Genomic DNA, 24,465 nt, shown 5'->3' with positions numbered 1-24,465 from the left:
TTGAATGGGGATGAGCGGTTCATTGAGCCAACCCCCCTATCATTACAAAATTTAACACTGAAATCCGTAAAAGATGCAGTGATGAATCAGTTTGTTGGTGGAAACATGGAGGTGTGTGATTATCTGCTTGTTAATCCTGCATATCACATCTGGAAACAGATATTTAATCATCTAAAAGGTGCATGTCTTCATTCTTCAGGTAAGTATTGTTGGAGATTTCTCAGAGGAGGAGGTTCAGTCTTGCATTATTGATTACCTGGGCACAGTTAGAGCAACAAGAGATTCTGAACAGGAACAAGAAATTAATCCTGTCATGTTTCGACCATCCCCTTCTGATTTGCAGTTTCAACAAGTGAGGATCAAAACAATTTTTATTACTTGAAAATTCTCACATTTGAGAATTAAAATGCCAGGAATCATCATGCAGAATATTGTTAGCATGCTTGCAATGAGCTGAGCTTGCTAACGACACTGCTCGGCTGGTTTGTAAACACGTCTTGTTTTAGAAATAAGGCTGAATTGAACAAGCATGTGCTTTACTTCAAGTCTCATGGATGTCATTCCGTGCAAGCATTGTTACTCATTAGACAGCTCTATCTGATTTAAAAAAAAAAAAAACTTTAATTTATTTTGTTTTTGGAGTGATTGTTGTCCTGAATCCTTTTGAGGGTGAGATTTAGTGTTGGATTGAAACTGAGTCTTTTTATGTTGGTGAAGATTATCTAGTAATTTAATTTTCTAGTGGTTATAGTCTTCAACTTTTCATTTTTTATTTGTAATTTGTATCCATGTTTTGGGTTGCTATTTTAGATTCAGTCATGAAGATTAACAAGAAGTGAATTAAATAAGTTCTGATTGAAGATTAACAACAAGTGAATTAAATAAGTTCGGTTGAGCTGCCCACATCTAAGTTCTAAATTTGTGCTTGTGGAGGCTGGTCATTAAAACATGCTGCTGAGCTTGACCTTGAGCTGGCTTGTTGGAGCTCAAATTGAGCTTAAGCAAGTTTGGGCATTTCATCTATGTGACTGAGCCAACCCTGCAAGCAAGTACTAATTGGTTTGGCTTATTAGATGAAGCCCTAATGCGTACCAGATTCCTAGTTTGATTTTTTCTTTTTGAAGTTTATGGAAGTAACCTGGGTCATTGTGCATTTATATGACAAGAGTGCTTAGAGTATCTGTGCTCTCATGCAGGTGTTTTTGAAGGATACTGATGAGAGAGCATGTGCATATATTGCTGGTCCTGCACCAAATCGTTGGGGTTTCACTGTTGATGGAACAGATCTCTTCAAGTCAGTGAGTGGCTTTTCGGTTGCAGCTGGTCAGTTTTCATTCTATAAGTAAAATTAATAAATTTGATGTGTATTTTGATTCTTGTAAGACTTCTTAATGGAATGAAGTGAGAAATAAAAAAGGGAAGAACTTAGTTGCAAATGGTTGGATAAGCTGTGTGGCTGGAAAGATGGGGATAGGATAGTATTCCTTTCTTCAGGTGCTCTGAGGGAGTTTCTTTAGCTGATTTTCAGCGGAACTTGGCTGCTTATTAATGATATCCATTTTGCTTTATTATTTGGGAGGACGACTTATTCTTCAGCAAGCTTTTGTAGTTCTTTTTGCTGTTAATACAATCTTCTCTAATCTAAAAAATATATCTGCAAAAATTCCTTTTTGTTTAGCCCTTCTATCATGTTCCATGTTAAGCTTATATTCGCTGGCTTTTTTTATTTTTCATTGCTCTTCTAATATCTGTGTGCAAAATTAATTGTCACAGATAATCTTGTAAATAGGATATGTGTCTTGGTTAATTCACTGCATTTTTAATATAGCATTCAAAGTATTGCAAGAAATGGGTCCCTTTTCAGAAGGCATGGATTATATGGATAACCACTTGGTTTGGTTTCCAATGTGTCTATTGAATTTTCATGTTGCTTTTCTTTTGGATTGAATACTGTCGAGTCTTGTCTGCTTATAAAAGATGCTGGTTGACATGTTATAGAAAATGTAAATTTATTCAGGTTTACCTTTGTGAACATTGTCTGGCTCACTTCCGAACTGTTTCTCTGCATAGAAAGTGGAAAACAACTTTACTTTCTCCAAAAAAACTGAAGTGTGACTCATAATCTCAGCTGGCCAATGCTTTGCAGATGCACAACCAATATCTGAAACACAACAGATAGACGGGATGGATGTTCAGAAGGATATACAAGGAAAACTTCGCTGTCATCCACTCTTCTTTGGCATAACAATGGGGCTACTGGCTGAGATCATAAATTCTCGGTGATTTTCCTGACAGGCTTGCTTAGAAATCATTTCATCTATATGATATAACTTCATAGTCTAGCAATTTGCAATCATGCATGCATTAGCCAGTGTTATTGTTTGTTTCTTTCTAGTGTTTGTCTGGAATGTTCCTGAGGGAATTTAGTCTAGTTGTATCATACTCTGCAAAACTGCCTCTCCATGGGATTGCTACCTTAAGAACAAACAACCAAATAAAAATGTGTGTTCCCATCTAATGCTGTGAAAATACTTTGGGAAGTTAATAAAATTCAATATTGTACCATGGATGATCTGTCCATTTTACTCTGCTAACACTTCTTGACTAGCAGATGAGGCAGTAATCTTTTAGTTTTGAAAATTATGCAGCCTTACTCGAATCTAAAATATTTGTAGCTACCATAGCTATGAATTGTTGTATTTTCATGCAGCTATTCTTTGTTTTGTGCAGGCTTTTTACCACAGTTAGGGATTCTCTTGGGTTGACATATGATGTATCGTTTGAGTTAAGCCTATTTGATAGGCTTAAGCTTGGATGGTATGTTGTTTCAGTAACATCAACTCCAGGCAAGGTGGGGGTTCATTTCCCTATATTCCATCTAATATTTTCTGTTAGTTCTGACGTATTCACTAGCTTTGGGTTCTATTAACATGCAGGTACATAAAGCGGTTGATGCATGCAAAAGTGTTCTTAGAGGGTTGCATATCAACAAGGTTGCCCAGAGAGAGTTGGACAGGGTTAGATATTATTCAACTACTAGAATGCTGTTTGTGTTTTTCTGTGATTGACAGCATTTATACTCAGAACATAGGATTCATTGAAACGAACATGTTTAATGGAAATGATGAAAAACTTTTCTAGAAGTTCGTTCTTGTTATCCCCCTTCATAACAGCTTTTGCTTAAATTAACTTCCCTGCTGGGATTTGTTTTTTACTTTTCCTTGATAGGGGATATCTAATTGCATAATGAAGTAGAGTTGTCTTTTATATCCACATGTATCTTATGTCTTGATGCACATGTAGCATGTTTCCATTTTAACACTTTGCAATTACAGGCAAGACGGACGCTGCTAATGAGACATGAAGCTGAGATTAAGTCCAATGCCTATTGGCTTGGATTGCTTGCTCATTTGCAAGCCTCTTCTGTTCCGAGAAAGGTGAAAAACAATATGTTTGAAGCTTAGCTTTCATCCTTTAGCTCTCATCTTCCAACTAGAAACAAATTATGACTTCATGTGACCTGTTCTTTATGGTTCTGGGGTCCAGGACATCTCATGTATTAAAGATCTCACTGCACTATATGAAGCTGCCACAATTGAGGACGTATACCTTGCATATGAACAATTGAAAGTAGATGAGGATTCTCTGTACTCATGCATTGGGGTTGCTGGGACACAAGCTGGAGAGGAGATTAATGGTAAACAACCATAGTTGAAATTATTCAATTTCCCTGTCCAATGTTTCCTCCTATTTACAGTGTATTTGATTTAATATAAACCAGAATAAACAGAATGCAATGATTATTGATTATATGAGCTGAATTGAAATAATTGAAATCTGTATTGATTTAGAAGCCAATTAACAAGGTTACTTAAAATAGCACATTAATTCATATATGAGTTGTCATGTCATTTTTCTTGGACATCAGGCACAAGGAACATCTTATCTTGTTTTGCCATTTCATGTTTGGATTTTTAGTGGCATATTCTCTTTGAACTGCTTGCATCTGTCTCTTTTTCGTTCTTTTGTTTTTTGTTCTCTCTTTTTTGTCCTCTCTTTTTGTTTCATTTATTTAAGAGCTTTTCTTAAATTATTCTCCCCATTTGATTAACTCATACTTTGCAGCTCCATTAGAAGTGGATGAAACAGATGATGGTTTTCAGGGAGGCATGCCTGTGGGACGTGGTTTGTCTACAATGACACGACCAACAACCTGATTTTCCTGGATGATTTAATATCATTGATTGCAGTGAAACCTTTTTTGGTTAGTGTTAGAAGGTATCGTTCTTATTGGCATTAAATCTTATATTAATTATTTATACAACAAGGCCTGTTGCAAACAGATATAGCAAGTTGCGTCCATATATGGCTTGGGCCCATGCAATGAAATTGATAATTTTGACTCAAAGGTCTGGAAATTTCCTTAAAACATGCCAAGGCAGATGCATATATATCATATGTCATTGGTTGAAATGCGAGAGAAGAACCGATGTTATTTCTCTGCTTTTCTTTTCCGAGTCCTGAAATATGATATTCCTTGTGTGGAGAATGTGGTTTTATGTCAACCCACTTTGTAATTTATCACCAGCTGCCTTGAATAAAAGACTATGTTAAACCTTTTAAGGGTTTTACTTCTGTTAATCATATAAGGTCATATATTAGAATTAGTGACAAGCGAAGTTGAATGTAAGGTGTAAGGGTTCCAATCCATGTCTGTCACAGGATTCGGGTTCATTAGTGTCTGAGCTTGGGAGAAAGGGGAAGGCGTATCAGGACTGGGAGGAGGGTTTGTACCACCCCGCATTCCTTTATAATGATTTATTTTTTTTCCAATTATCTCTCTTCCTGTGTTGAACACCTCAAGTTTGAGCATGCTGCTGAAAATTGCCATAGAATTTCCATCTTCACAGTTCCATGGTATACTAAAAGGATAGTATGCAGCATTTCTTGTTTCTACATGTTAACAAGAAGTAAAATCATCTGCAGGATCGTGGGCAGCTCTCTACCTGATTTAAAGGTCCGATCAACAATTGATGGAGCTGTCCCATAAAGCCTCTCCTGGACTTTCAGAACGGTCTAGAATGTCCCATCGAGTGGTTCAGGTATGTCAAATTAGATGCCCAACAAAAGTAGTTGTGGAGTTGCGCAAGTTCATAGGGTTATTTTGATTGCTAGCAATTTCAGTCACTGGGATACCAAAATTTTTACAGATGTTTGTATAGATGCTGATCATGGTGTCATTAGCCGCTTGAATTGATTATAGTTTAACCAATTTACAGTCTACACCGCTTGAATTGAATTGATTATAGTTTACAGTCTACACCAGTGCCAATTGTTTCTATTGTAAATTAACCAATTTTGTGTTTTATATACTGTATGATTTCATGCAAAAATTGTTGTTAAACTCAAGCCTTGCTTGCTCGGTTGACTAGTTAACTTACCGTGGTTTGGGCCAAATCAGGGACCTAGTCAAGTTCTAGTGATCTAACGGGTATAGTTTTGAAATCCGGTTTGGCTTGCGAGCTGGCTCAGGACTCGGCCAACCTGGAACTAGAACTGAGTCGGGTTGAAAAAAATAGAGGAAGAAAAAACCCCGTGTGACCCGGCGACCCGGTCAAGAACCGGTTTCAAATCCGTTGATTTTTGTTTTTTGTTAAAATAATGTTGTTTTAATTTAAAAAAAAAATAAAATTTGACTCGGCCGATCCGGTAACCTAGACAAAACTCAGTGACTTGGATCTAACCTAGACAAAACTCAGTGACTTGGATCTTAGATTAGTTAATTTCAACTTACAAGTTAGTTGACGAGTTAATTTTTAAGGTTGTTTTTTAATTATTTTTAAATGATGTTTTAATTTATTTATTGGCCTAGGTGGCATATATAAATAGAGGAATATAATATTGGCCTAGGTGGCATACATGAACTAAGGGCTTATTTTACAGTGTGATATAAATGTTACTTTTTAAATTATTTTGTATTTAAAATTTATTAAAATAATATTTTTTTAAAATTTTATTTTTAATATTAACATATCAAAATAATAAAAAAATATAAAAAATAATAATTTAAAACTAAATAAGACTATTTTTTTTTTTTAGGGAATACCAAATACCACCAAAGGCTGTTGGTTATAGCCATCTCTGCTAACTGAAAATTTAGCGAGCTAGGTCACACGATTCTTGTTTTATTTTTGGGTTATTCCTGTCGTCAAAATGGACATGTATGATTTCACGCTCTGCTTTTTTGTTTTATTTTCCTTTGACAGCAAAGGAAAACGTTACCCTCTGAAGAACATATGCCAGCTGGAAACAAGTCACACAATCCACAACAACGCAGCAAAGCCCTAGACGATAAGAATTAGCGCCCCCACACTCTCCCTAGTTCCTCCTCCCCCCATCCAAAACCAAAGGCGGTCGACTCGGTTTAAGAACTCATCTTGAGTTGAGTTTTACGGGTCAATTTTGAAACTATAATTATTTAAAAATAAATAGAAATGACATTTAAAAAAAAAAAACCTAATTCAGACTAAAATTATATAAACATAAATTGTAACCAGGTTAGCGGTGTATTTTTCTTAAATAAAACTCAATTCACTAGTTGACTCATCTAACCAGGTGACAACCATGCCAAGAACAACCCACCCGCTCTTTCGAAGCCACGAAAATTCCAAGGGTACAAAAGCTGATACGGCTACATTTCTGAGAAAAACAGAACATCTCATCAAAAACACGCACCTTCTGTCGTTTTCCCTACTCCGTCTAGCCACCTAACCTAGCTCATGCATTTTTCAATTACGCGGCACGCCGTTGGTGCATGCACACCCACTACACGTACACCTCCTTAATTTGCGTGTCAGCCTCTGATCTCCGTCGTCCCCACAAACTCATTGCTACAAGGCACACGCGCCTCCTCCCCTCCTCTCTCTCTCTCTATATATATATGGCTCATCTGGTCTTCTCACCATTCTCATCAAATTAACACACCCGCTAGCTATGGCAAGACTTGTGAAGTCCTCAGCACCCCTGTTTGTTTTTCTCGTTCTCTATACGCTTCTTGTGTCAGAAGTGAGTGGAAACGGCGGAAGGATGGTAGGCGGGAGAGCCAAGGTGAATGATGTGAAGAATAACAAGGAGATTCAGGAGCTGGGAAGGTTCTCCGTGAAGGAGTTCAACAACCACAGGAGCACGTACGGGAAAGGTGGCGAAGTTGGAGAGCTGATGTTCTCTGAAGTGGTGGAGGCACAGACGCAGGTGGTTTCTGGGCTCAAGTATTATTTAAAGATTGAGGTAACCACACAGAGTGAAGAGAAGCTTGTGTTTGATTCGGTGCTTGTGGTCAAACCTTGGCTTCGATCCAAGGAGTTGCTTTCCTTTGAGCCTTCCATTGGACTGAGGGTAAGAAAATGAGAAACTGAAACGAAGATAATCAAGATCTTGAGGTCTTCAATTGTGATAATCAGCTGTAACAACATGAGTTGAAGAGATTAAGTAATCTCTGTTGTCTTTGTTTTACGAGTCTATGTAATAACCATGTTCATATATGTTAACTGTGGGTGCTCAAGAAATTTATATGAATAAATGAAATAATTATTTATAGCCTCTCTTCTTAATTTATCCATCCATCTGTTCTTCCTTAAATAGTTAACCAAGCACCTTAGCAGCATGCATCTCGGATTGGTCTGACCCGGCCCGGTGAAATTCACGATCGCCTTTGTTTTAACCTATTTGTTAAAACAAATCTGGAGGGAACGGGTTAGTTGACATCTCTAATCTGTAACCCGGTTTTTCATCAAGCTTTAGGCTTGTTTTTGGTATTGTAATTCTTTCTAGCTTTAAATTATTGTTTTTTTAAGTATTTTTATATCATTTATATATTAATTTTAAAAATTATTGAAGAATATGTTTGTCTTTTTTATTAAAAAAAACAATCTAAAATAAACACTAATACCAAATAACAAGGGAAAAAAGAGAGGGTGTATTAACTTTATAAAAATAAATTATTTTATATTTTTTTTCAATTAAATACGTTTCTATCTCTTAAATAGGGTATAGTTAGATTTATTTTTTTAAACTATAATCATTGCTCGTATTTGATTGAATTGTGTTGGATCTTGTCCTAATCAATCAAATGCCTGATATATAAATGATATTTTTATATTAATAAAAATAATTTCTACTACAATAGTAAATTATAAAATAAATAAATAAATAGAGATTCTTATTATAGAAAAATATGTTCTTGCCTTTAAAAGAAAAACATATTAACTTAAAAATTATTTTAAAAATATATGTTTATATATTTTTTCTTCAATTAAATACATTTTTATTTTTAAAATAGAGAGATAAAGATATGGTTCGATATATTTTTTTTTTTGCTGTAATCTTTGCTTGTATTTGATTGAATCGGGTTGGCTGTTATACTCTTTAATTGAATACTTATTAAGTATATAAATAATGTCTATGTATTAATTATTTTAATGTACTTTTAAGAAAGAAACATTTTAAAAAATAACTTTTATCAATCTCTTAAACTACATATTAAAAATAAAAAATAGAGTTTCTTACTATAAAAGAATATGATCTTATCTTTAAAAAATAGAAATTCTTACTATAAAAGAATATGTTCTTGTCTTTAAAAGAAAAACACTCTAAAATTAACAAATACTCTAAAACACAAATAAATAGGGAAAGTATTATATCTTTTTTCATATGAAAAAGGCCCATGGCCTATAATTCAAATGATATTCTTCTTCTTTTTCTTTTTAAGAAAAAAGGGGATCAGTTAGGTAAATTGAATGGATAGAATGCATGATTTACTATAATTCATAAGGGGGGGAAAACAAGGATGTATATTAACTTCAAAAATATAATATTTTTTTTTTTCAATTAAATACATTTTTATCTCTAAAATAGAGATATAGTTAGATTTTATTTTTTTAATTATAAACATTGCTTGTATTTAATTGAATCGAGTTGAATGCCGTACTTTTTAATCAAATATATACCTATCAAGTGTATAATTATCTAAATAATATATATATATATATATATATTATTTTAATATATTTTTAAATAAAAAATATTTTAAAAAACAACTTTTATCATTCTCTCAAACTACAAGTTAAAAAAAATAGAGATTCTTACTATAAAAGAATATGTACTTTTTCTTTTTTTTCTTAAAATAATAATAATAATCTCCATACTACATGAAAAGAAATAAAAATAGTTACAATAGAAGAATATGTTTGTCTTTTGTTTACAAAAAATGATATATATTAACTTTGAAATTATTTTAAAAATATTTTTTAATATGTTTTTCTTTAATTAAATATTGTTCTATCTCCAAAATAGAGATATAGTTAGATATATATTTTTTTAACTGTAATCATAGCTAGTATTTGATTCAATTTGGTGAAATTCAATCAACCGACTTTGTTTTAATCTATTTGCATCAAGTTTTAGACTTGGTTTTTTATTATAATCCAATAATGTATTTTAAATATTTTAAATTTTTTTCTAGTTTAAAATTATTATTGCTCATTATCATTTGCTCGTATTTGATTGAATTTGATTGGGTATTGCACTCTATATAATATATATAAATGATATTTTTATATTAATTATTTTAATATATTTTTAAATAAAAATATTTTTTATTGTACTTTCAAACTACAAAATAAAAATAAAAAATAGAGATTTTCACTATAAAAAAATGTGTCTTTTTAAAAAAAACACACTCTAGAATAAACTTTATACTATGGAATAGAGATACAATAGAAGAATATGCTCTTGTCCTTTTTTAAAAAAAAAAAAAAAACTACATATATTAACTTCAAAATTATTTTAAAAATTGATTTATTTTATATTTTTTAATTAAATATATTTTTATCTCTAAAATAGAGATATAGTTAAAAAAATTTTAATTGTAATCAGTGCTCATATTTGATTGAATTGAATTGAATGTCGCACTCCGAATACCTATCAAGTATTCTATTCACCTTGGATTTTTTTAGCTGCATTTGGTTGAACTGAGTTGGATGTCTTTTAACTCGAATGCCTATTGGAGTATCCCATTCGACTTGGATTTTTTTTATAAAAATTTAAAGAAATTAATTTGTTAATTATTAAGTAAAATTTAGTTTATAAGTGAAGGTTGAGTAATTTTGTTTATTTTAAGCAAAAGTTTCTCAATCATTCAAATAGGATGCAGCCGCTTTCCAGGGTCACCATCCACTGCCATGACTTGTGCAGGCTGCTGCATTTTGGGTCTCCTCCAGTCAAGCTTGTAGCTCCATATTGCCTGTTGGAGCTCATCACAAGATTATCAGAACAAAGAAACACAAGCCTTGAGGAATTAAAAAGAACATTAGGGAAATTAACTGCCTATTGAATTATAATTATAGTCAAGTACGCACCAAGGAAAACACTGCTGAGTCTCGTTCTGTTTCATCCCATGATGATGATGATGATGATGAAATTGAAGACTTCAAATAAAATCACAAATCATCTGGAAAACACCTCCTCTACAGCTTTCCTGCACCTAAGACGCTACCATTTCCAACAATAATTGTTAACACAGGCTTGACTCCACAAGGGCCATATCGCTTTACTGGAAGGAAAAGGAACAAGGGAAAAGGCAAAAAGAGAGAACTGCTGGTAAAACAATGCTACCGGCACTAGAACACTCTTCGATGCTAATACTAATCTGATGAGCAAATACATATGTGCTTTTAAGTCCACCAAAGGTCAAATTTACACCGAGCACCATGTAGGATAATATTGTGATGGTGGTCAGAGTTCAACAAGCACAAATCTTTACTATAGCTAGTTCAGTGTGGAACCATCCCACATGCATCAACATTGCTATATTTTAATGTTACAACTCGAATCTCAGATCCATGATCGGCGCATAAACAAGATTACCCTCCAAGGTTCCATATCTATACAAACTTAAACTTACATACAAATTTATCCTAAGTCAATCAGAGTTCAACGCAACATTAATAACAAAATCAGCTTCATCAAAACCCTAACATTTATTAAAATCAAAATTAAAACTTAATCAACACATATTTATATATAATCTTACCTTTAAACTTATTTCATTTAACTCCTTTCTATTCTTCTTCTAATTTCTCTCTTTTCTCTTCTTCTTTTTTCTCCCTTCTCTCTCCTACTGATTCTCTCTCAAATTTCAGATTACTTATTTTATTTTTATTTTTTTACTTTCTATTTATATTTATCAAGTTTTGTTGAATTATTATACTATCCTTCATTCATTTATACCCACACTTTAAGCCACCAAAGACTTTATTGTATTTTCCTACTCATTTATTCAAAACATTACATCTAAAGCCGAAGGCTCTAACTGTCCTCGTTTACAGATGAGCAGCAAACAAATTGTGCCCAGTGTGGTTTTCCCTTGACTTTTTTCTTCTCTCTCTTAATATCTGCAGGATGCCATGCTGGAAGCCTCCATGTTTTCTCTTCATCCTTGACAGGCTCACCCACAGGTTCTTGAGGAACCAGAATCGGGCTCATTGTTTTAGGTGAAGTGCCATTACTGTTAGCTGCAGGGTCAACTTTGTCAACTGGGATTTCCTTAGCATCTGGAGACCTGGATTTGGTTTCCATGTTTGCCTTGCCCAAAAGGATTTTCGAAGGAGCATGTTGTGGGCTCTTCAAGGGAGGGTGTTGTTTCCCTGTGCTCCAGTTCGTGACCTTGGCCATAATCTTTTCATTCCTCTTTCTCCCCGAAGAATCGTTAACAACATTAGTAATGGATGGAAACCAACCAGCTTGTACAGAAGCAGCTTTTGGCTGTTGAGGGTTCTGTGTTGTCCAGGCTTCAGATGCATCGGCTTTCTGGTTAATCCCATCTGTAGGTTCAACCAATGTCATGAAAGAAGGGGCCTCAAAAACATCTGATTTATCAGCATGCTGTGTCTCAGAAGCAGCTCTCAGCATCTTCAAGGTGGCTTTCTCTGCTTCCGATGATGCTTGGGAACCATTTGATGGCAAAGTCTCAGCATCAAGAATAGTCAGTATGTCCGATTGGGTGGAAAGCACTATTCCAAGGATTAAAAATCACATAATAGATTGAATTAATGAAAACAAGACAACTTGTTCTGTTAATGTATAAAAATAAAATACATGTGCATATAACTAGTAGCATCAGGGAAAGAATGGTTTGCAAACATGCTTACAACACATGTTATCAATGATCAAGGAGCTCATCCTAATCAATTTTAACCAATAAAATGAAACAAGGTAGCAATTGTAACAAGTGTTTGTTTGGGAACTATCATTTAAAACACCTAACAAGATTAACTAATCTATGGTGATTCTATACAACACTATATATTATGCATATGCAAGATATTAGGGGGCTCTGGGTCCCAATTACTCCCTACATGTCACACCTACAGAAGGTAGAAAGATAGAGATGGTAGATCCAAATCCAAGGTAACTGTTATTGAGTTAACTAAAGCAAAAATGAATTGCAAACGTACCAGAAATGGAACCCCAATGAGCTTCCAAACTATCAGTTTGGCTACTTGAATCAACTGAAAAGTCAGTAGCAGACGCAACAACCCGTTGTGTAACTAAGTTATTATCACCTTCAACAGGTTAAAAGTCAGATGTGTTCCTAGATGCAACTGCAAGGAAATCTCTGGCATGACTATCTGCAATAGGGGAATGGTTTTGAAGGGAAGATGTAAGCTCTGGAGGAGAAACTAGAGGCTCTCTCACCATTTTGTCTTCAGAAGACTCCCATAATACCTCAACATCTCCACGGCCATCTGATTCAGTAACTGTACTAACTTTGCCATCAAGCTCTTGTAGATTGGCCATGCTATTGCTTTCAGGTTCCTTTTTGCTATCTTGAAGCTCCAACTCTCTACCTAAATCTATGTGTTGATGTTCTGACAGCTTACCCCCACATACATTAATTTCATTCTCTGAGGCATAATGGTATTCAACATTGGCAGCAGATTCAGGTGTTGCTTTTGGCTCCCTCAGGAGATTTTCCTCCCCCAATCCAGGTACAGAATCACCCTCAGTTTCAATTTTAGACACATTGCATCTTTCTATTTTACCCTCTTCATGAGCATCAGCATTGACATCTCCAAGTACGCTGTCCCTTTGATCAACTTGTTCAGCGGGAATACTAGCATGTCCAGAAGTTGGTATTCTGTTCTCTGCACAATTCTCCACTGCATTTCTTTTGTTCATGTCATTTACAGCTATTTCAGAACTTTCAATTCTATCTTTATCATGATTACCAGTAGCATCTAAGTTTGTCTGCCTGACTTCAGCATCTATTGGCACTACCAGGGTGTTAGCAACAGATATGGCGTTTGCAGTGTGCTCTAGATAACTTGTCAGAGATGAAGTTTCACAATGATCACGAGGTCTTTCTTCAGGAGATTGAACAGAAATGCTCTTCTCCAGGTCATGTACCACAACATCTGTTACACCAACTTCTGATTTAAGGGGCACATCATCTTCTGCTTCATCAGGCAATTCTTCAACAATAAGCTGGCTGGCCACACCTCTGGGTTCAACATTATCATCCAAAACACGCAAATCTGATGTAAAGACTTTGGTGTCCTTGGTCAATGGCCTTGAATTAAAACCAGAAGGATTGTCCTTAGTGTCAGAATCCTTAACATTGTTAAATACTTCAGATGAATCCACATTTATAAGTCGGGGTAATTTCCCTCCTTCATGGTCTTTAAAACCTTTAACCATGTTCTCAGCATCGGCTACTACAGGAAAGTCATGGGGAACTATAAGCACATGCACATTTTCATCCCCTTCTCCCTTATTATCATAGACCTCTGTTGAATTAACATAATCAGTGAAGTCCATGTCTTGATCATCACCCCCCTTGGTCTGTGCAGCATCAAAAGAAGAATCAACAGGTTCATCTGATTTAACTTCAGAGGAGAGATCTTTTAAAGACATTCCAGAGGCTAAAACATCTGCATGGCCTTCCTTCAATTTAAGGGATTCTGCAGCAGGCACTGGCTCTGAAGTTACATCCCCCATCTTCTGCAACTTGGATACCATCTCAGATGCTTCCCCTGAATCAAATTTAGTTCCTTCGTATCCTTTTGCATCAGTCTCTGACAAATCCTTGCCAGCACCAATCTTCTTATTCTCTTGTGATGCATCTGTTTGAGTTTCAAGTTTGATGGGGATTGGGTCACATGCAGAACCTTCATTATCATGGCTATACTCAAAGCCAGATTCTTCATCTCTGCAATCTATTAAATATCTAGTCATGAAGCCAGTGGTAGAATTTGAATCATGATCTAGGGACTCTTTTGCTTTTCCAGGCAGATTACATACTGGAGCTTCAGTACTTTGCATTTGGATGGGGTCAGCTGAATTGCTAGGAGGTGGGCCGGTAACTGCATTATTTCATAAAGTGACAATCTTCATACATAGACAACATGTTCACTGATATAAATTTTAACAATCCTATATCCATAAATAATCTGTCTGCCCCCTTTGTTTTTGGCAGGGGGGCATTGTGAGTCCATTGCTAAGTGACTGCAGGATATCAACTAATCCACACATGGAATTACTCGTGCACATACACTCAGAATCTCATTATTTTCCTTCCTCAGAAAAGAAAGGGTAAAAGCGAGAAATCATAATTGAGTTTCACAACCGTCTAAACCCCTAGGTTTAAACAAATGTCATTATAGACAGTTAATGACTGAAGCATCATATTCAAAACACACTGTAAATGGAAAATTATTCACATTCAAGGAAATACAAGATGATTTGAGTTTTCCCAGAATCTTCTTGAAAATCTTTGGTCAGAAGTGAAGTTCAAAAAATTGAAATTAGTAAGAAATATCAATGGTGAAGTACAAGAGAAAGTTTCCAAAACGAGCCCACATCAGAAGTTATTTTAACTCAATTAAAAAAAAAAAAAAAAATGGAATCCACAGATATTGTCCTGTGTCCTACATGCATGCACAAATGATTTACCCCCCCCTGTGAAATGAAGCTAAAACAAGCATGTCTCACAGCACCATGTTACACGTGAAGATAAAAGATTAAAATCACCCCAGAGAATTCTTACATGCCTAAATTACACGTGAAGGTATACATATTCCATGAAAAAACACAATTTTCAGAAAGAAATATCTCCATTTGATTCCCTTCCATTATTTAATTTAATCACACCTTAACTTGTTAGTTTTCCTAGGCAAAACTTAAATCCTGTGCTATCAGAACTCTTTACAACGAAGTTACAGTAAGACAACAAAAGTTGAAGGGAGAAATTAGTTACACATAGCAAACCAGATGTAATCCGAATGTATACAATCCAACTATGAAACCCCTATCGCTTCTCGTTAACCAGTCTTCCAAATGACTAATGATTATGCCAAAAAGCTAGAAACGAAGCTTGTCAAACAAGACCCACCAATGAGCCTAATGGTCATATCTAAATTTCTTGAATCCAAAAGGTGTTTGCCACAACTAAACTTTCTCAAGTATCCCACCTATCAATCCAAGATCTCAATTGAGGTTTTTGTCTTATGTCCTAATAAATAATTCTACTTACCACCATATAGCACCACGCTCCATGGATGCCTAGTGGCTAATTTGACCCAATCCTACCCATCACTTAAAATGACTCGATCATACTTGAGAATGCACTCAGTGATGGATTATGAAATGAAGCCTATTAAAAAAAAAAAGAATAGATCGAAGCATCTTTTACATGAGAGAGTCACAATAAATTAAACGACTACTCCAGACAAGCATTAAATATTGCAGCTATCCAAGTACAAATCAATCATGTTATACACTCAGATGCAGACAAGACAGCTCAAAACAATATATTATCTGGTCCCGTTGAAAGCTTACCAGTAATCGAACCATCCTTGGATATTTGAGCAGTGGCTTTATTGACCTCCAGGCCAATTTCCTGTTCTTTAACATCCCTAGTATGCTCTCTCATCACCGAACTGTATCCACTTTCAGGAAATTCCGCAACAGCATCCTTGAAGACCTCGTCTTCTGATCTATTTGATATGTCCCCTATTCCGCCACTACCCTTCTCATTACTACTTCTCTCCAAACCTATTGGACCTTGCGCAGCCAAATTAACCAGTGTTAGTTAAGAAAAAAAATGCAATGCTTCTCCCTATCAGAGACGAAGTACAAATCTTTATTTCAATTTAACCTTGAGCAGTCTAAGGCTCCCTACAATGAAGTCAAGCATCCACAACAGTAAATCCATTCTCTTCCTAAGTTTTATGGGGGAGGGGGAGAACATAATTCTATAGCAAGAATTCTCACTAGGGGTTTCAGGTTCTTCATCAGAAAAATTGTCATCATCAGAAAGAGCCGAGAGGGAAGCCTCCTCAGAGTCAACAACCTTGTATCCTTCAAGAGTTCCACATATCTTCTTGTGTGCATGCTTGCGTCTTGCGCTTGGATGTGGTTGCGGAAAGGGCCATCCACATCTGTGACATACACGAACTCCATGACTCCCATGCCCTGCAAGTTTCAACAAAAACCCACATCACCAACCATCCACAGGGACCAACCACCCCAAGACAACTTCACAAAACAAACAAAGAAAATGAATTTCCACAGAATGTGAACAGAAAAAACACAACCCAGAAATCCTTTTCCACAAAAAAGCTGAAGAAACCCAACAAAGACACAAGATTTAATACTAAGGAAAATGAAAACCCATGGAAATAAATAAAACAGGAAAGCAAGAGGGTAAAATCAAGAATGGAACCTGGTGTATGTGTATGATTCTTTCTGGAGTCTTGGCTGTCCATTTTCCAAGTTGGAGAAAAAATGGTTGAATGTGTGTCGTCTACAAAGAAAGACAAAAGAGTTGACCAAAGGCGAACGCAGAGATTTTTATAAATAAGAAATAAATGTGTCCCTTTTATTTTTTTAATAAAAAATATATATTTATAAAAAAAATATTATATTTCAATATCACTTTATAATGAACACACATCTATTAATAATAATTAAAAAAAAATCATTCTTGGTTTGCTTCGCTTAACTCAATTAAATTCAAAGTTAGTTTTTTTTTTTAGAGAATAATGCACAGCAGAGAGCATTCAATCAATAATGATCCAAAAATTGACTAGGCATCATGTCTGCAGCATCACAGGGCTATACAACAGCCAAACATGGCAACAGGGCATCATATAAACAAGATATTGGAATAGCCTATTCACGCACTGCCTAGAAAAAAAACCTGAACAGTAACGAGGGCTCGTGTGCAAGGTTGTTGAAATAATGATCATCTTTCAGCTGTCACGTCCATCTTCCTTGTTTGAGAAGTAAACATTTCAGATATATCTGCTGCTGTGCTACATTCCTCAGGATTTCTGTCTGATACGGAGCGAGTAAATCTTGGGAATCAGTCTGAGATGCCATTAGATTGATGAACGAAACCTACAGCAGCTCAGTGAACAGGAGAAATTGTAAAGTCAGCACTTCTTATTTCCCAAACAAATTCCGGAGACAGTTCGATAGTATGGTGGCTTTCCGGCCAAGATCCTATCTCCAGAGAAGAATTCTTTCATCTCTATATAAAAAGCATATGAGAACATGACATGACACACACTTTGGAAGTCCCAAAAATAGTTCCAATCACTATATACACCCACCTTTGTTATCTCCTCGACACCGATCATGGCTTCGCTCTTCTTTTTCATTTCTCTTTCTTATTCTCTCCACCAGCTCCACCACCACCTTAAAAACAAACTAGAACACCCCCACAAAACAATAATATGATGAAACAATACGATGAAGGCAGTTTTCTTGAGCCAGAAATCCAAAGCTTTGGTTAAAAAGAAGAAGAATACAGAAATAGTAAAGAAAAGTTGTAGGTTCTTAAAGAGAAAAGAAAATAGCCTGTAACTATTTATAATTTTACGCCATGGACAAGAGAGAGAGAGATTAAAATAACAAGAAAAATCATAATAACTGGATTTTAATCGCATGTAAGATCATGAGACTCCCTAATTTAATGAATATGTATATTCTTTTTCATAATATTTGACATCAAGTTTTTCAAGAATTTTAGGCTTCGCTTGTCCAAAAAACGATCGAATATAAAATCATAATTATTAAGCTAAATGATATTGGTTTGTGGTTAATTAATTTGGGGTCTAGTCTAATATTTTATTTTAAATTTTTATTTGGATTAAATTTTTGAGTAATGATAATTAAACTTGTATAAAATTATTAATGAAATGATAGTTTAGTGGTTAAGACACTATTATATCCTTATATATTCTGTAAAAATAAAAACACTAGTTCAACTTTTAAAACATATATTTATTGAGAGGGGTATTTACAAAGCTTAAATAGAACCAGTCTAATTTTTAAAAAAGATTGAAGGACACCCGGATAAGAGAAAAAACTTGTATGAGATTTAATGGGATTTATATTGGTTAATTTAAAAATAAATAATTTTTTTATTTAAAATAAAATCAATCTATTTTCATAATTCTAGTTTGAAAAAAAATTATATTATATTTTTAAAAAAGTAAATTCAACTTTTGAGGTTGTATTTAGTTCATAACCACAGTTCAATAATACAAGTATGTGTGGTATTAATGTTTTTCAAGTAAAAATATATGATGTTTCATAAAAAAATTATTTTTATATTTTTATATAAAAGTTATACAAAAAGTTTTTTTTAAAATATATTTTAATAAAAAAACAATTTAAAAGGAAAAACGACAACCACACCTAAAACCCAGCAGCAGAACCCCCTATCTCTCTGAAATTTCTGCCTTCATAAACCCTCCCTGTTTTCCCCTCTCCTCTCTCAAACTCTCCAGAGAAAATCATGAACTTTCTCCCCAAGTCCAACAACCAACAAATTTTCCCAGCATCCAAACAAGCCCCGCAAATTGACCTCCACCATGCCTTTACCGCTCTCCAAGACCACTGCTCTACATTTCTCCAAAACCTCTCTCAACAATTCCCTCTCTTCAATCCCAACTTCCAAACCCACGCAAAACAATCACTCGACACTCTTATCTCACGCCTCAACCCCAACTCTCCCTTGTCCTCAAAGAACCCATTATGGGCTCGAATTCCTCACGAGCCCCTTAGTCAGCCAGGCACTTCTTTGTCAACTGAAACCATTGAAGAGAGATTGGCTGGCGTGCCTGTGTATGCTTTGAGTAATTCCAATGAAGAATTCGTGTTGGTTTCTGGGCTTTCAACGGGGAAGTCTCTTGGGTTGTTTTGTTTCAAACAGGAGGATGCTGAGGCACTGCTTGAGCAAATGAAGAGCATGGACCCTGGAATGAGAAAAGGGGGCTCAAAAGTTGTTCCTGTTGCGTTAAACAAGGTGGGTTTATTCTGTTTTGTGTTTTTTGGTCTCTTCTGTTCAATTTGTCGTTTATTCTTCTTCTTTTCTTCTAATTCTGTGAGCTTTTGCAGGTTTTTCAGTTAAAAATTGATGGGGTGGCCTTTAGGTTGATACCGGAACCTTCACAGGTCAAGAATGCACTTATGGTGAGTGTTCTGTAAAAAAATTTCCACTTTACTTCTGCTTGGATTTTGCTTAATGAGAAGAAAGCTCTAGTATGTGCTGTAAAACTTTAATTTCCAGCATTTCAGCACTTTTGCTACCATCTTGATCCTAACCTGTGGATGATTGCATGTCTGTAAGCAACTAGAGTTAATCAGCTTTTTTTTTTATGCATTCTAGGAGAAAAAAGTTTAGAAATTAGTTTACTTAATCATGTGTGTTGTTTCTTGTAAACCTAGCCTACTTAAGTATTTTTGTTATTTAGAAATCTTAGCATAGCTACCATAAACATTGCACCTCTTTGCATCACTGTTTAGGTCACATGACCCAGGTTGTGGTGGGCATGGAATGGACAGTTGAAATTTAGGTACCAATCAAATTTTATTTTATTTTATTAAAATGAAATAAGATAAAGGTGAACGAAGCATTGGCTGCCCCTAAATGAGGTAGATCTAAACTCAAGTATACATTTTGAAGGCCGAAGTCGAAGATCCATTTAGGTTTAACCACTTGGTATAATTGAATTATTTGAATTAATAATTTTGTTCATTAAAATATTTTTTTAATAGGAGCACGCTATAATTAGCAGAATTAGCCAGTCTGATGAACTTGAATTTGTTTATCCATAGAACACTTGGAGTAAGTGTAGTATTCCACAATTTCAAATTGGAATCATCCTTCCCAGGTGCTCACTTTAAGATGATGTACTTCCTTGTCAAATCTCAATGCATATGTTTTATATTCATGCAGGTGCATACCAAACAAAAGTATTTAATAATCCACATTATTTATGCTGATATTTGTTTTCAAGGATAAAAGCATGTTATCATATGATCTTTATTTGCAGAGTGCTTTTGTTTTTCATATAATATTTTGCCAGAATTTATATATTTGCATTTTTCAGTGTCTGTTGAGGAATGAGTTAACTGATACTACTTCAATAGACAGCTTCAAAACGTTGTTTATTTTGGGTAAATATTTTACCTCATGAGATGGAGAAATATTTTACAAAGAACTATCAGCTCACTATCTCTCCTAGCATCACCACTGCCATTGCAGACTTCGTTTCATTATCTCATCAAACCACCACAATCTTACCACTATTGCTACCACCACCATCTTATCACCATTATCAGTCCACTACCACTATTATCACTTTGTTATTTATATCTTTACTATAGCCCACCTTCTCTGCTTCCACCACCATCATCTTATTACCAACATACAATCACCACCATGAGTATTATTACCCAGTTGACCATCATAACAAATTTGAAGCATAGCTTGTATTCTTTTTGTCATTGTGTGCAAAAATATCTGTAAATATTATCAACGTAAATCTTTTTGTAAAATTTTCTCTCTATAAAATGTTATATGCAAAACAAACAGACCTTCATTTGAACACTTCTTTTCTGTGTGCACTATTCATGAAATATATAATTAGCAACTTACTCTTCTCTTTTAGTTTTTCTTATAAATGAGGGCTCTCTGTTTCTGTAAATGTACTTATTGATTGTATTGTGCTTATTTTGTTGTAGGAAAGAGAGCGAGCTGGTTTATCTGATGATTGCTTCTCTGGGGTTCCAGTTTTCCAGGTTCCATGGACCTAACCCGTCATCTCATAAGTGTTCTCCTTCTGATATATTGATTATTTGGATAACTATGATGCTGCATAAAAAATTTGGGATTGTGATCAAGTGAATAATTATATAAACTGAATCAATTTTGGGAATGAACGACTCATGTCATGCATTTACTGCATTGCATCCTTCATAGGGTAAGAACCCAGTAACTAACTTCGTCCTTGTACTACATGCAACTAGTTTCTTATGGTTAGAATTAGACGAAGTAAAGTAGATTGCTCTGGGCCTGATAACTTAGTTCTGTAAATATCTGATGTTTTCATGGCAAGGTAATAGTACCAGTATATTTCCTATCTTTACTTTAAAGCTTTCTTGATTACAATCTAGCAAGTACCTGATCATATTTGCTAGCCATTTCTTGCAGTTTTCCTCAGTTGAGACTGAAGATATTGAACTAAATTAGTCGGTGAAATATACATTTGTTTGTCAACTTGCCACAGTTAGTAGGTTTGATTTTGAGATTGATGAGTCCATGGAGTAACAATAATGAATACCTGTAGAGTGTTGTGTGAGCATTCTATTGGCATTTGCATGATCACATAAATAATGGCTTTCACCTCTGGAGTTTGGTGTCCATTTGCCACCGAGGTTTTCCACACTTTCAGACTGGGAAATGGGTCTGCTGAGGTTTGCAAAATTGAAAAATCGTAATTTGCTTGTCCTGATATCCCTCTTTACTCTTTGTGACACGATTTATTCTTTTTTGTTCTGTTTGTTTCTATATAGTTTTTTTTTTATCCTAGTGGATTTGAATCTGGTCAATGCTTGGTCGAGCGTTGGAGTTGCCATGAGTTGGCTTTTGCTCTTCCTCCACCATGGCTTGTTAGAAGATTACTTTTTCTCTCTCGTTCTTTTCATTGAACTTACCTTTGGTCATTGGACATAAGCTTTTTTTCATATTTCTTTCAGAGATTTCTGGACTATAAAAGTTTGAATCATTTAAATATTTTCTTTTCAGTCAAGGAGTTTGGTGTTGAAAAGTCAAAACAGAAGCTATCGTCCAGTATTTTTTAGAAAGGTTAGTAAAGAAGATGACATTATTATTATTTGCTACTATTCTGGTTATGTAGTGGTTTCATTTTTCTTGCCCTGGTTGTTTTTCTAGGAGGATTTAGAAAAATCACTTCTAAGAGCTTCCCGTGAGCAGCATAAAGTAAATCCTGCCTTCAAGCAGGGGGATATTGAGGTATTGCTTTTTTAGCCATCTTTTATTAGCATCGTTCATGTTCTTAGCTGCTTTTACTCGTATTATCAACTTTGTTTTGTAGGTTGCTGTTTTTGAGGAGATAATTAAGTGCATGAAGGTATGTTGGTTGACTTAGCTCTAATAAAACAGGCATGATACTAATCTTTCATTTTCAAGCTGGGGGTGATCATATAGAATATAAGGAACAAAGGAGCTTCAATAACGGTCTTTCTCATTTATTTGGGATGATTTCATCCACATTTCTGTCACAGCAATTCTTTTTGCCTATCTTCTGGAAATATAACACGGAAGATTTTAAATTCTGAGGCTAAAATTACGAGGAATAAAATTTTGCAGGAGGGTTCTCCTACAACTTGGGATGATGTTGTCTTCATCCCTCCTGGTTTTGATGTTTCAACTACTCCTGCCAAGCAATAGGCGGCTGCAGATGTAGGTGATGGTTCTCTTGTCGGTTAATTATCTTACAGTTATACAGCCATGCATTCAGACTTCAAAATATGCGGTTTGATTAATTTGTTTTTTTTCATCTTTCATCTTTCTTTTGTGTCCAGTGTAACCATGTTTTACAACCAGACTGATGTATTCTGCTGCTGTGTGTTGAATCTAATTTGGTTGAATGAGGCATTTGCACTCCAAATGTAATGAGTCTTAGCAAATGAAAAAAGGGTGGATAAGAAAATTCTAAGCACTAGCGGTAGCTTTCCTCTTTTCATATTCAAGTACGAGCCCCATTTGAGTTAGTAACTCATATCTGTATCAATTAGTAACTCGATGGGGTGGCAGCTGAAACTTTAGATCTTAATCTCAGTACACCATTGCGACAATATTGCACGCCCTCTGTCACAAGGATCAGTGGGGAGGCTTTTTGTCAAATGGAAAATGCCATCCGAAGCCATCCCTTTGGGCCAGGTTTTGTGCAGGTTTTGCGTTGGATTGCACACCTTGATCCTTATCAAAATAGGGTAACTATGGGGCATGGCCCGCTCTCCTCTATGAGATTCTTTTTACACACCTGATATGGAAATGAACCTCCAAAATCCAGCTTCCAGGGTACTTGCCATCGGACATGGGAGTCTCTCCTTGGAGGTTGAATCTTATCTTTCATCCTACCAATTCAACTCAAATTTTTGCCAAGTATTTTCTTCTCTTGTAGCTGTCACATAAGAAACTCGATCACGCCATTGAATTGAATGTTTAGAATCAAGATTGGTCAATTTAATTCGAGAAACAAGAAAAAAGTAATGTGATTACAATGGATTTCCAAAGCAATCGCTATGATTGATCTTAATTTGTATTATCCACCGGTTTCAGTTTTTATCCCGTTGTGCTTTTGAGATAAAGGAGCTTCATCATGGTAGATAAAACAAAGAATACTTCATGTTTTTCAGACTCAGTTGATCACCACGTCAATCTACAGTTGATCATTTTATATGTTGTTTCAATTTAAAAAAGTTCCTGAAACCTAACCGTGTTTTGTCTCATCGAGGTTCTACCAGATCGGTCACATCTTAATAGGTTATTTGGGTTCGATCAAGTTAATGTTTAAAACAATTTTGAAGTGAAACTTAGCCTGCGATGGATCTACGAGCTACAATTATGCCATGTAAGCCCTAGACAAGACACGCAGGGGATGAAAAACAAGAGCACGACGGGTTTGCACATTTCCAGTTCAATAAAGTAAGACTTATATGAAGTTTTATGTGCCAGTTCAAAGCGATGAGAAGGATTCCAGGGATAACAACAGAAGGTTGGCAAAGAGTGTTGGGGCGTTATTAATGGAGGAGACTCTTCATGCTGTAAATCTTGATTCTATCTGCTTACTTGCTGAAATGATCATCTCAGATACTTGCATTGCTAGGTTTGAAAGATATGTATCGTTTGAAAGGGGGCATAAGCCACCAAAATCATGCTTTCAGATGGGAACTTGGTGTTCCCGACAAGCTAGCCATACTGTCATCTATCATTCTTAGGGCTCACAAATCTTTTCGAGGAAATGATGTGACGGATTTCCTGTGCCCTACGGTGCCCGAAGTTTCTTCATGAAATCACAATTGCTTGGG

General features: G+C 35.2%; 4 protein-coding genes across 11 annotated transcripts in view; 3 read left to right on the top strand and 1 right to left on the bottom strand.

Moving 5' to 3' along the window:
* LOC105125844 (uncharacterized) overlaps positions 1-5,364 on the top strand; it is an 18,509-nt gene extending 13,145 nt beyond the window's left edge. The window contains exons 18-28 of one of the 3 annotated variants that reach the window (XM_011026494.1): positions 1-111; positions 200-352; positions 1,197-1,323; positions 2,129-2,279; positions 2,731-2,851; positions 2,937-3,017; positions 3,336-3,437; positions 3,547-3,697; positions 4,126-4,278; positions 4,987-5,263; positions 5,310-5,364. In XM_011026494.1, coding sequence (XP_011024796.1) covers positions 1-111; positions 200-352; positions 1,197-1,323; positions 2,129-2,279; positions 2,731-2,851; positions 2,937-3,017; positions 3,336-3,437; positions 3,547-3,697; positions 4,126-4,217 — 1,089 coding nt within the window. In that variant the 3' untranslated portion in view covers positions 4,218-4,278; positions 4,987-5,263; positions 5,310-5,364. Of the gene's footprint in view, positions 112-199; positions 353-1,196; positions 1,324-2,128; positions 2,280-2,730; positions 2,852-2,936; positions 3,018-3,335; positions 3,438-3,546; positions 3,698-4,125; positions 4,279-4,986 lie in introns of all 3 variants that reach the window. The other 2 variants (XM_011026495.1, XM_011026493.1) reach the window with 2 other exon arrangements.
* A 1,310-nt stretch (positions 5,365-6,674) lies between these two features.
* Positions 6,675-7,596, top strand: LOC105125843 (cysteine proteinase inhibitor B-like). Its single transcript, XM_011026492.1, has one exon. The coding sequence runs from the start codon at positions 6,994-6,996 to the stop codon at positions 7,405-7,407; it is 414 nt and encodes a 137-aa protein (XP_011024794.1). The 5' UTR covers positions 6,675-6,993; the 3' UTR covers positions 7,408-7,596.
* Positions 7,597-10,641: 3,045 nt separating this feature from the next.
* LOC105125842 (uncharacterized) lies at positions 10,642-17,698 on the bottom strand. 4 transcript variants are annotated; one of them, XM_011026491.1, is made up of 7 exons: positions 17,258-17,698; positions 16,330-16,530; positions 15,895-16,119; positions 12,989-14,420; positions 12,513-12,670; positions 11,350-12,068; positions 10,642-10,870 (listed from the first exon to the last, which is right to left on the bottom strand). In XM_011026491.1, the coding sequence occupies exons 1-5, from the start codon at positions 17,304-17,306 to the stop codon at positions 12,631-12,633; spliced, it is 1,947 nt and encodes a 648-aa protein (XP_011024793.1). In that variant the 5' UTR covers positions 17,307-17,698; the 3' UTR covers positions 10,642-10,870; positions 11,350-12,068; positions 12,513-12,630. The 4 variants fall into 4 exon arrangements, with proteins under 4 accessions (XP_011024793.1, XP_011024792.1, XP_011024790.1 ...); XM_011026490.1 differs by having other exon boundaries at positions 12,513-14,299; positions 14,384-14,420; positions 17,258-17,697; XM_011026488.1 differs by having other exon boundaries at positions 12,513-14,420; positions 17,258-17,697.
* A 1,056-nt stretch (positions 17,699-18,754) lies between these two features.
* Positions 18,755-23,115, top strand: TIC22-III (Tic22-like family protein). 3 transcript variants are annotated; one of them, XM_011026485.1, is made up of 8 exons: positions 18,755-19,372; positions 19,465-19,539; positions 21,094-21,150; positions 22,157-22,216; positions 22,304-22,384; positions 22,467-22,502; positions 22,742-22,834; positions 22,957-23,115. In XM_011026485.1, the coding sequence occupies exons 1-7, from the start codon at positions 18,863-18,865 to the stop codon at positions 22,820-22,822; spliced, it is 900 nt and encodes a 299-aa protein (XP_011024787.1). In that variant the 5' UTR covers positions 18,755-18,862; the 3' UTR covers positions 22,823-22,834; positions 22,957-23,115. The 3 variants fall into 3 exon arrangements, with proteins under 3 accessions (XP_011024787.1, XP_011024789.1, XP_011024786.1); XM_011026487.1 differs by having other exon boundaries at positions 22,742-22,838; XM_011026484.1 differs by having other exon boundaries at positions 18,756-19,372; positions 22,742-23,115.
* Positions 23,116-24,465: the final 1,350 nt, after the last annotated feature.

This window comes from Populus euphratica, unplaced genomic scaffold (genome assembly GCF_000495115.2).
Source record: "Populus euphratica unplaced genomic scaffold, PopEup_1.0 scaffold58.1, whole genome shotgun sequence".
NCBI lineage: Eukaryota > Viridiplantae > Streptophyta > Magnoliopsida > Malpighiales > Salicaceae > Populus > Populus euphratica.
Note: the sequence above shows the minus strand (reverse complement) of the source record. Positions and strands in the feature narration are given on the sequence as shown.

Excerpts from the sequence above, each read along its gene's own strand:
- LOC105125843 (XM_011026492.1), top strand. The coding sequence starts at position 6,994 with ATGGCAAGACTTGTGAAGTCCTCAGCACCCCTGTTTGTTTTTCTCGTT.
- LOC105125842 (XM_011026488.1), bottom strand. The coding sequence starts at position 17,306 with ATGATCATTATTTCAACAACCTTGCACACGAGCCCTCGTTACTGTTCA. Across the intron at positions 16,120-16,329 it reads TGAAGAACCTGAAACCCCTA|GTCCAATAGGTTTGGAGAGA; the intron begins GTGAGAATTCTT and ends TGGCTGCGCAAG. Across the intron at positions 14,421-15,894 it reads CAAGGATGGTTCGATTACTG|TTACCGGCCCACCTCCTAGC; the intron begins GTAAGCTTTCAA and ends GAAATAATGCAG.
- TIC22-III (XM_011026485.1), top strand. The coding sequence starts at position 18,863 with ATGAACTTTCTCCCCAAGTCCAACAACCAACAAATTTTCCCAGCATCC. Across the intron at positions 19,540-21,093 it reads AGGTCAAGAATGCACTTATG|GAAAGAGAGCGAGCTGGTTT; the intron begins GTGAGTGTTCTG and ends ATTTTGTTGTAG. Across the intron at positions 22,503-22,741 it reads AGATAATTAAGTGCATGAAG|GAGGGTTCTCCTACAACTTG; the intron begins GTATGTTGGTTG and ends AAAATTTTGCAG.